Raw genomic sequence first — 11,340 nt, 5'->3', positions numbered from 1 at the left:
AGGTTTTGAACTGTGAGACTATCCTAAGCAGTGCAGTTAATTTGAACGAGAAACTTCAATCAGTGTTAAGTGAGAAGCAGGTTTACAGATGTCTCTGGGATGGTGCAATTTTTAAAGAAAACACACTTTTCTCAAATGAGTGTGCCGTTTCCTTAATCCTCTATATAGATGATTTTGAGGTGTGCAACCCCCTTGGCACATCGCGTAAAAAACATAAAATCTGTGCCATATATTGGATTTTAGGCAATCTGCCACCTGGTTCTCATTCTTCGTTGTCATCAATCTACTTGGCTGCATTGATTAATAGTGATGATGTAAAGTTGTATGGATATGACATTGTTCTAGAACCTTTGATTAGTGATATCCTTATTTTGGAACAACATGGAATATTTGTGCCCAAGTTAGGGAAATGTGTAAAGGGAACAATTCAATGTGTTGTTGCTGACAACCTCGGTGCCCACGGTATTGCTGGTTTTTTGGAGAGTTTTTCTGGTGCATACATTTGTAGGTTTTGTACAGCTACGAAATTAGAAATTCAAACAAGGGACGTAGGGAGTGAAGCATTCTCTTTGAGGACAGAGGAGGGTCACGGAAGACATCTTAAAACCCTTGAGGAAGAATCATTGGTCAATTGTTTTGGTGTTAAGAGGAGGTGTGTTTTGTCGGAAAAACTTACTCATTTTAATGTCACTACTGGCTTTCCACCTGACATTGTTCATGATTTATTTGAAGGAATTGTTCCAGTTGAAGTAGCTCTGTGTCTCTCTGTGCTCACCTCAAAGTACTTTACTTTGAACTTTTTGAATGACTCTATAAAAACTTTCCCCTTCAAGTGGACTGATAAAGCAAATTGCCCCCATCCTGTGCCACTGACCTACAAAATTAGGAGAACAGTTGGTGGCAATTCTCACGAGAATTGGAGTTTGATCAGGTTTTTGCCACTCCTCCTCGGGCAGAAAGTGCCTGCTGATGAACCTGCCTGGAATCTCCTCACTGACTTAAAGGACATTGTGGACCTTGTTGTCACACCGGTGCATACTGATGAAACAATAGCTTATTTGAATTTCAAAATCTCTGAGCATAGAGTGCGGTTCAAGGAGGTTTTCCCAGACACCAACTTGCTTCCTAAGCATCACTTCTTAGAACATTATCCACAGCTAATTCGTCAGTTTGGCCCTTTAGTTTCTCTTTGGACTTTACGATTCGAAGCGAAGCATAGCTTTTTTAAGAGAGTTGTGCGGCACACTCGCTGCTTTAAAAATGTGTTGTTGTCCTTGGCACAGAGACACCAATTAACCATGGCACACCATATTTACACCTGTGGCTTTCCTAAACCTCTCCTGGAAGTGAAAAAGTTCTCAACTGTTAGCATTGATGTCCTGAAAGATGATATTGCACGGGCTGTGAAACACAAGAACCCAAACGTGAAGGAAGTGTCTTTGGCCGAGAACGTCACCTATAATGGATTTAACTACAGACTTGGAATGATCCTTGCTCATGGTTCACTTGAAGGAATGCCTGCATTTATTGAAATCATCCAGATGGTGGTTCTCCAAAAGGAGTTGGTCTTCATTGTTAGGAAACTAAGTGCTTGGTACCTGGAACACTTTAGAGCCTATCAACTTGAAATCTCGCCTACAAAGGAGATAGAAGTTCTGGAGCCATCTCAACTGACTGATCCTTACCCTTTGGCAGACTACACAGTTGGGACAATGAGGCTTATCACCCTGAAGCGATATATTCACGTTTAAGGTTTGCAAGAGTCAATATCTCTTATATGTTTTTTCCTGTTGTGCAGCTAGTAGCAGGGGAGCTCGATCGTGGCTGGACATATTTTTTTCAGGACTTTTCCTATGGTAGCACTCAGGAACCTAGAGCTTTATTTGGAAAATGACCGGAATTCTCCCTTAAATGAGAAAATGTTAGTTGAAATGAAAGCCTAATGTCTTAATTTTAAGTGTCAATAATTTAGTTATACCTATTTCTTTGTTTGTTTATATTGTTTAATTTGTCAATCTGGTATGGGGTTAATGGGTACCTAAGGTGTCTCTCCCTCTCTTTCCCTCCCACTCACAGGATCTCTAGACATGGCGAGTGTCACACGGCTCCTGGTGATTTTAGAAGAGGACAGTTGCATCAAGCTGGAGCTTCCGAATGGCATCCCTGGCTCCGTTGACGAAGTCATCGAAGAAATAAAGAATATTTCTGGTCTAACTAATGAAATACGGCTTCAGTACTACGATGCTGACTTTAGCAGTTGGGTTAACTTAACTAAAACTTCAGACCTGAAGGATCTTGCCACTTTGAAGGTTGTTCAACCCCCCCCTGTGACATTAGTCTTTGAGCCAGTTGACCTCTCTGTGAATGAGGCCAATGTTCACAGCCAAGATGATGCAAGTATCTCTTCATCTGCATGCTCAGATGATACATTACCTGTAAGCGACGCTTCCTCGGACACCTTCAGAAAGGAGCAGTGGCCCAAGGTGTTCATCATCCCTACTTTCTCACTTTCCACAGAATCTCAACTTAAGGCTGGAAATGCAGAGTATCAGAGCAACCAGGTTAGACTGACTCCCAGCTCTAAAATGATTTCCGACATACTTGAAAGACTCGCTGACAAAGTCTATTCGTACAGATCCTATCCTAGTGATGCAGACTTGAGTGAAGTGGCACAGGCGCTCACACAGACACACCCCTGTCTGAAAGAACCAGGGTCCTTCAACCACAGTTACGGATGGAAACAGAGGCTCAAGACGAAGATGTATAACTATCGCACATACCTAAAATCACACAGTTCATCATCTGACGAGCTGACTGTGAATTCTGTCAAAAGAAAATCCCCCACCGACGCCCACCCAGCAAAGAACATAAAAAAACCCAGGAGAGCCGAGTCTAACCATTACCCATCTCTACCTCATGGCGAGACCCCTGAGTCCATGGAACAAGAGAGAATAGCCCTTTTGACTGAAGTAAAGAAAAGGAACAATGGCAAAACAATAAGAGCGAAGATGGCTCAGACGTTCGCATTTCGGAGGCAAGAAATTGTCAACAAGAAAGCATCTTTGGAGGATATTATTGAGAGATGGCCAGCACTCTTCGAAGTCCAAGAGGTACACTGGCTTTATTCATAACATGGATCAAAATGTAAAATGTAATCAAATGAATGTAAAGCTAAATCACATGCTTTTGCCTGAGGCACATGTCATTTATCCATCTCTCTCTATACTGTATATATGTATGTTCCCTAGATAAATGCAGAGTTCCACAGAGTAACCACAATACCCCTTGAAGCAAGGTTCATGGAGAAACTTGACGAGAAGTGCATCGAACTGATTCAGGTTGTCAGAAAGAAGGGTGGAGCAACTCGGGAGAAGACAAAGCTCCTGCCAGTTGTAGAAAAGGTATGTACAGATGTTTTGTCAACTCACACTGATTGAATGGATGGACTGAACAAGTATTATTAATCATTGTCACTGTCTTCATGCAGGATACTGATATCGGTACAAGGAGGGAGATCGCTCTCAAATGTCTCATCATCAACATGATAGAATCAATGGATGATCTGGTCCAAGAATTCCTGGTAAGGCAAGATTACTGTACAGGTGTAATGCTAGCTAAGACTGTCCACTTGATATGAGTGTTTACGAATGCACTGTATATTCAACAATCAGGGTACATTCTATTCAAACTCAAATCTGAAACATTAGTCAGGAGAAACTCTGTGATCCATCCACATCTACTGCATAATCTTCCGGGGTTCCCACGGGTCATGGAATTTCTGGAATATCATGGAAGTTTAAAAAGCATATTCCATGTGGAAAGTCAAGGAATTTGTTTGTTACAATGTCATTTAGCAGATGCTTTTATCCAAAGCGTTGTACATTTAGAGTTCATACAACACAAGCAAGGATCTCATTAGTAGCATGTTTACATTGTAGTTGCCATTTAACAAAATTTAATATTTTCTGTGCAGTATTTTTCTTTATCAGGTTATTTCATGTGTTTCCCATATTGCATGAGTGGTTGTTATGGTTACTTCCTACCTTCCTTCTTTCCTCCCTTCCCCCCTTCCTCCTTCCTTGACCCGAAGACGGCACAAGGGTTAAAAAAAAAGTTTGCTTTGTCATGATGGGATATTGTTTAGATTGATGATAAAAAAGATGAGTTAATTGAATCCATTTAAAATTAAGTCTATATGGGGGGGGGGGGGGGGGGGGGGTGGTGTGAAGGTGTCTGAATACTTTACGAATGCACTCTATGTTCTTTACTGTTCGTTCTGTTCTCTTCCAGGTGTCGGAGAAGGAAGAGGCTGAACACATTCTTCAGGGGGCAACCATGGCAATCTACATCATCAGAGATGCACAGGCTGCACCCAAAGACATTGGCATTATACTTGAGGGACAAGAGGTTGTGAAGGAGTTGCCGTCTGTCGCAAATGCTGTCGCCATTCTCATGGGACTCCTTTATGTTCTCAATATGGAATATCCAAAGACATTGAAACAGACATTTGAATATATCCAGAAAGTCCTCATGGAGCTGGACCCGAAAGGCATGACCACCAAGGTCAAGAAGCTCTATGACCAGCTATACAGTACAGCTTAGTTGCATCGTAACAGTAGCAAGTAAAGTAGCATTAGTCAGTAGTAGTGTTTGCTTTTGCAGCTGACTAGCTGGCATACATATGTGGTGTGACTAATTTGAGAGCTGACTGACTGACTAGAGACTTGACTGACTGACTGACTTGAGACTTGACTGACTGACTAACTTGCGCCTTGACTGACTGACTGACTTGAGACTTGACTGACTAACTTGAGACTTGACTGACTGACTAACTTGAGACTTGACTGACTGACTGACATGAGACTTGACTGACTGACTTGAGACTTGACTGACGGATTTTACATTTCAGCCAGGTTTGGCATCTCACTGTTAATGTCTTGGGATTGTACACTGTTTGGTTATATCAGGAGGATTTTACAGTTCAGCCAGGTTTGGCATCTCACCGTTAATGTCTTGGGATTGTACACTGTTTGGTTATATCAGGAGGATTTTACAGTTCAGCCAGGTTTGGCATCCCACCGTTGATGTCTTGCAATTGTACACTGTTTGGTTAAATCAGGACGACTTTACATTTCAGCCAGATTTGGCATCCCAACGTTAGTAACTTGGAACACTGTTAATTTAAATCAGGGTTTTGACTGTTTTTGAATTCCATTTCTCAAGTGTTAAATTACAACCATGCAGATACCCTGTAAAATGTCATGTTTTATCATTTTATAAGTTAGTTAATTGATATCAATGTGTCATGAGAATTATTGATATATATATTTTTTATTAAACAAATAATTTCTATTTAGTTTTATATTTTAAATGATAAATATTTGTTTGATAAAATATATATCTTTTTGATTGGATAAAGCAAATAATTTCTATTTAGTTGTGTTTCTGAAATAATAAATACTTGTTTGATAAAATTATATCTCTTTGATTGGATAAAACAAATAATTTCTATTTAGTTGTATTTCTGAAATAATAAATATTTGTTTGATAAAATATATATCTTTGATTGGATAAAACAAATAATTTCTATTTAGTTGTATTTATTAAATGATAAACAATTGTTTGATAAAATCTATATATTTTTGTTAGATAAAACATTACATTTAAATTAATTGGCTTCCTTTTAACAAGAAAATATGATTTTGGCCAAGTCTTAAAATATAGTTTCCATGGACATAGAAAATACAGTTTGAGACAAGTTTTATTTTTTCATTGGCTCAACTTATACAATATAGATGTGAACTGTTACCCTAAAAAATTTTAATTAGTTGAACTAAAAACTTTTTTCAGTGCATGTATCCTTATTCACTGTCTAACCCCTACCTACTGCTTAATCACATATATCCTTATTCACTGTCTAACCCCTACCTACTCCTTGAATCACATGTATCTATGTAGTGTAAGTAGTTTTATGGTGAATGGGTCTGAAGGGTATCAACCACCATAGAAACGATAGAAAACGTTAAATTCAAACAATTTTCTGTTGAGATCTGAAAGAAATTAACTGCCTATTGTGATTCAAGGTATGAACTAGAAAATAATGGCAATAGAAAGAGAGCAATTAGAAAGTCAAAAAATAGGTAGTTGGCATTAAGGACATGCCTAAAGTTAAGTGAAACAAACACAATCACGTATAATGTGGGGTTTAAATGTTTTTTTAAATGTGGTCGATAGGGTTTACATGTTTAAATTTGGTCGATAGTGTTTAAATATGGTCGATAGGGTTTACATGTGGTCGATAGGGTTTACATGTGGTCCATAGTAGTGTTAAATGTTCTTTTCCCTCTCTCTCCACCTCATCCCTCACTCTCCACCTCAAGCTGGTGTGTGGTGAGCGTTCTGGCGCCGATTGGCTGCCGTGCATCACCCAAATGGGTGCTACATACTGGTGGTGGTTAGTGAGGTCCCCCCCCCCCCCCCCCCCCCCTTCACTGTAGGCGTCTTTGAGTGTCTAGAAAAGCGCTAAATAAATTCAATGAATTATTATTATTATTATTATGTTTGATTGCAGTCTATTTCACAGCTGAACTTTGCAGGCTTTTTCTAATAACAAAGGTAGAGGTAATGACAGTGTCGAAATATCAAGCGTAAGTTTAATATATACAAATGATATAAACCCTGATATAAACCCTGTTTATAGAATAGAATACTTAGTCATTATACAATGTAGAACTATGGCTATGGCGTCCTCTGTTGAACGATAGGCAAACTGGTGGAAGTCGAAGCTGGGGGGGAGGCGGGCTATAAAGATGAACTGAACTGAGATCTGAAGTTTAGTTGATATAACAGATGTATTGTCTGCCTTCTCATTGGCACAATAAATAAAAAGGGCTGAACTTGCTAAAAGGGATTAAATTGTACGGTGAAGGGGTGAAAGTGTTACAGGGCGCCGCCATGTTGGATTTCAACAATCAGCTTCGTCACTGGCATGGTAACCTACTCCTACTCTGTGGCTCTAACAGCCATAGCAGGTAATGAGTCAGGCTCTGAGGCTCGCTGAAATGGCTACGGAAAAGCAAAGAACCAGGTCTACAGGAGGATCATACTGCATTGCCCCTGGCTTCTTTAATGAATTATATAGGGCCAAGGCAGCTGGGGTATTCAAATATTTCCACAGGCTACCTTTGAATAGGAAACCAGCCCTAAATACATGGCTGGCAGCCTTAAAAATTACTAACCCTCCGATGTAAATCAGCCCGTCATGTCAATCTCCACAAGCTAGCACTCCGACCATAAAGTGAATAAACTATTACTCTGATGAGATCACAGATCTATGTTTCCAAGCTGCTAATTAAACTACGGCGGGTAAGTAAACAGAAGTTCCACAAATGTCCCTTTCTACTCACCCTGTTGTTCGCGACTACCCGATTGCCGATGCAGAGGGAGTTATACTCGAAGAAGTAGTTTCATAGTAAGATTTATCTGTGCAATACATCCATCAACATCCACCAGAAAGTAAACCTCCAACATCCACCTAAAGTAAACGTGACACCCGTGAATCCGCCTCGCATCCATGCTCATCCGCGGGTGTATCTCCCAAAGTGCATCTGACGCGTCTTTCGGGTCCCGTCCACCCGGAGCCTATATTTTTGCGAATCCATGTCTTTAATAACCATGTTATTAGGCAGATAATAAACCACGTTCTTTAATAGGTCCATGGTCCCATGGCGGTTTCAAATAAAACCGGACCTATGCGGTTTCGTGTTAGGATTCGTGTGGACGCCTGAAGCGACGTTAGAGTTGCGTGGAAAGTTCATTTTTTTTTTATATTATTTTTGTAGCTTTAAATACAGCCCCTTGGTCAATTTAATTACTAACTGTACATTAAAAAGTATTTCTACTCAATCTAAAAGGTTAAACAACAACTATCTCCGCCTCGACTTGAACTTTTTTATACAGCGCGCAGGCTGGATGCGCGCAGGCTTGATGCGCTCCTCTTATTTTCGTGGAGAACCAGCGCCTTGAATATGTAGGTACTACAACGTATGTACAGCTCGTTGCGTTTCCGCAATGAGTCCACCTTTACGGAGATATTCCTGAAACGCATTAAAGGAAAACGGAGGGAGAAAGATTGTTTTCGCCTTGTTACTTGGTTGCTATTTATGGGGCGCTCCAGTGTCTCCGCTCGGACGTCCCGTAGAGAGAGCATGGCCACTTCCAAAACCTCTCTCGCCGCACAGCAACCGAAATGCCCTGTGCATGGTTATGCAACCTAATCCCACCATTAGATGGTCAAGGTTGACCGGGACCTCTCGGCAGCAGACCGATTCAATGGCAGTGTCCATGCTCCGGCAGCACCCACACGCACACCAGTCACACCCACACGATCCGAAGGTGGAGCTGGAGCCTGAAATGTATCCCTCTCCACCGGGTGGCAGTCGGACACTACAGGCATGTCCCTCACAGGCCCAAACTCGTAACCAGCCATATTAAAATCACTATTCTCAACCGTGGAGTGACATTCGCGAGTCTGCAGCAACGACCTAGTTGTACCATGCAAGTGACGTCATCGGCGCTCTAGTACTAAAAGACGCATTATCTTTTGTTGCTAAAAAAATGCGATATATTGACTTTTACAATAATTTTTTTAGTGTCATTTTTTTTTTCATAACTAAAACGTTGAAGATGTTGATTATTTCAGTTCAGTTCATCTTTAATGTGGTGAAAGACCAGCCTTTCAAAGCATTTCATGATCACAGGTGTTGGAGCTACTGGGCGGTAGTAGACACACGCAGGGCTTCTCCCCGGAGAGAGTCCTCATGTGGCAATTGTCGTGCTCTTGTTGAAAGTAGTTCGAAACGGGTGGCTTTTAACTCACTTTATTTGTTTAACTATTTCGGTATGGTAACTATGAAGCAAAAGGGAGGGAATTGTATGCAACACTAGAAGAGAGAAATGGGAGAGAAATACCGTGAGCTACTTCGAGCCCCGGGCTTAGGCCCGAGTCTCTCTGCGGGGCGCCTATGATTGTCTGACCTCCGCTGGCTCCGGTCGCTGAAATTGGACCAAGTAGGCCTGGCTTATGTGAAGTGGGCTTGGTCTAGCTCTTAGCTGCAGCTTCCACGTCTGTCTTAAAGATGCTGCCTTCTGTAGCTGGGGTAGATATCACAGCTTGTGTGTTCGATCCTGCTCCCTAGTGGCTGTGTGAGGGTAATGCAGCTTGTGTGTTCGATCCTGCTTGCTAGTGGCTATGTGGGGGCAGCTTATGTGCTTAAAATACATAACACATGTGGTCCTCCAGGTGCGTTTTCTGACTGAAGGGCATCGTGCATTTGTTCAGACCTGTAGGGCTTCTCTCCGGTGTGAGTCTTCATGTGGCTCTTCAGGCAGGCTTTATAAATGAAGCGCTCCGTGCATTGGTCACACTTGTAGGGCTTCTCCCCGGTGTGAGTCCTCATGTGGACATTCAGGCTGCCTCTTTGTCTGAAGCGCTTTGCGCATTGGTCACACTTGAAGGGCTTCTCCCCGGTGTGAGTCCTCATGTGGATCTGAAGGGTGCTTGTCTGTTCGAAGCGCTTTGCGCATTGGTCACACTTGTAGGGCTTCTCCCCGGTGTGAGTCCACATGTGGCTCTTAAGCTGGCTTGTCTGTACGAAGCGCTTTGCGCATTGGTCACACTTGTAGGGCATCTCGCCGGTGTGAGTCCACATGTGCCTCTTAAGCTGGCTTGAATGTCCGAAGCTCTTTGCACAATGGTCACACTTGTAGGGCATTTCGCCGGTGTGAGTCCTCATGTGGCTCTTAAGATGGCATGGCTGTCCGAAGCTCTTTGCGCAATGGTCACACTTGTAGGGCATTTCGCCGGTGTGAGTCCTCATGTGGCTCTTAAGATGGCTTGTCTGTCCGAAGCTCTTCGTGCATTGGTCACACTTGTAGGGCATTTCGCCGGTGTGAGTCCTCATGTGGTTCTTAAGATGGCTTGAATGTCCAAAGCCCTTTGCGCAATGGTCACACTTGTAGGGCTTCTCCCCGGTGTGAGTCCTCATGTGGCCCGTAAGCTGGCTTGTCTGTCTGAAGCGCTTTGCGCAATGGTCACACTTGTAGGGCTTCTCCCCGGTGTGAGTCCTAATGTGGATCTGAAGGGCGGCTGTTTGTCCAAAGCACTTTGCGCAATGGTCACACTTGTAGGGCTTGCAGGGCTTCTCCCCGGTGTGAGTCCTCATGTGGCTCTTCAAGTGCGTTTTCGATTTGAAGAGCTTCATGCATTGGTCACACCTGTAGGGCTTCTCCCCGGTGTGAGTCCTCATGTGGCTCTTCAAGTGACAGTTCAGACTGAAGAGCTTCATGCATTGGTCGCACTTGTAGGGTTTCTCGCCGGTGTGAGTCCTCATGTGGCTCTTCAGGTGTCCACTTTGACTGAAGCACTTTGCGCATTCGTCACACTTGTAGGGCTTCTCTCCGGTGTGAGTCCTCATGTGGATCTCCAAGTGTACTTTCCCAATGAAGCTCTTCGTGCATTGGTGACACCCGTACGGCTTCTCGTCGGGTTTTGTCCTCATGTGAACGATCATATTGTCATTATTGGAAAAAACCTTGCCACACAAGACCCCGGGCCAGCCCTTGCGGCCGCCCTGATGCCCAGTCAGCTCCTCAAGGCGGACCAACCGCACGCTGCAGTTCAGGCTCTTGGCCACGCTGCAGTCCACGGACAGCGAGCTCAAGGCCTCCGGTTCTGACGTGGTGAAGAGGGCGTCATGGCCGTCCACCGCCAGTGGGCCCTCCCCTTGTCCGTAGACGCTCAGGATCCGCAGCACCCCGTTGTGACTGGACATGTGGGAGCCAGGGGCGTCCACACCCAGACTCTCTGAGGTGTCGCCGCGCTGCGTGCTAAGGTCTCTGATGTCATTGCTGTCTTCTTCAGAGAGGAAAACAAAGACAGAGAAAGTAATGGTATTAATTTATTATTTGCACAAAGGGATACAGGCTGTACTTGCACACACTGATGTATTGGAAGAAGTTTATTTTGACACTTTCTTTCTAACGTCTTTTTGTTTATTATGCATTTCCCTTGTTCCTCTTGGGGGGGTCAAGGGTCAAAGGCTCCAGCTGAGAAGGCACCGCTACGTCTCCGCCTTTTAAGGATGTGGGGAGGTCATAAAGATACAACCCAGGTCATCTGTTGTTTCCGATCACCTGCCTTACCAATACTGTAGTTATACTGGGAATCAGAGCGGATTAGGCATTCCTGACACCTGCCATGAAGAAGATGTAAACCATTCTACTATAAACTGTATAATATTCCTTGTGTTTTAGGAGGGCTTTGGTCATGATTCTTTTCAA

The 11,340-nt window shown here is 43.1% G+C and overlaps 2 protein-coding genes across 2 annotated transcripts; one reads left to right on the top strand and one right to left on the bottom strand.

Annotated features, from left to right (window-relative positions):
• Positions 1-2,420: 2,420 nt before the first annotated feature.
• Positions 2,421-4,602, top strand: LOC115546642 (uncharacterized). The gene is made up of 5 exons (XM_030360274.1): positions 2,421-2,561; positions 2,636-3,110; positions 3,249-3,401; positions 3,488-3,580; positions 4,291-4,602. Exons 1-5 carry the CDS (start codon positions 2,539-2,541, stop codon positions 4,600-4,602), a joined length of 1,056 nt encoding a protein of 351 aa, XP_030216134.1. The 5' UTR covers positions 2,421-2,538.
• Positions 4,603-8,695: 4,093 nt separating this feature from the next.
• On the bottom strand, positions 8,696-10,896 carry LOC115547575 (gastrula zinc finger protein XlCGF57.1). Its single transcript, XM_030361898.1, has one exon. It carries the CDS (start codon positions 10,830-10,832, stop codon positions 9,264-9,266), a length of 1,569 nt encoding a protein of 522 aa, XP_030217758.1. The 5' UTR covers positions 10,833-10,896; the 3' UTR covers positions 8,696-9,263.
• Between the last annotated feature and the right edge of the window lie 444 nt (positions 10,897-11,340).

The sequence above is a fragment of the Gadus morhua genome, chromosome 7, assembly GCF_902167405.1.
Source record: "Gadus morhua chromosome 7, gadMor3.0, whole genome shotgun sequence".
NCBI lineage: Eukaryota > Metazoa > Chordata > Actinopteri > Gadiformes > Gadidae > Gadus > Gadus morhua.
The sequence above is the reverse complement of the archived record's forward strand: the minus strand, read 5'-3'. Positions and strand labels throughout refer to the sequence as shown.

What these genes read in the sequence shown, in the direction of transcription:
- LOC115547575 (XM_030361898.1), bottom strand. Translation starts at nt 10,832, where the DNA reads ATGTCCAGTCACAACGGGGTGCTGCGGATCCTGAGCGTCTACGGACAA.
- LOC115546642 (XM_030360274.1), top strand. Translation starts at nt 2,539, where the DNA reads ATGCAGAGTATCAGAGCAACCAG. An exon ending in CAGAGTATCAGAGCAACCAG is followed by an intron (nt 2,562 to 2,635) that starts GTTAGACTGACT and finishes CTATTCGTACAG; the next exon opens with ATCCTATCCTAGTGATGCAG. An exon ending in CACTCTTCGAAGTCCAAGAG is followed by an intron (nt 3,111 to 3,248) that starts GTACACTGGCTT and finishes TATGTTCCCTAG; the next exon opens with ATAAATGCAGAGTTCCACAG.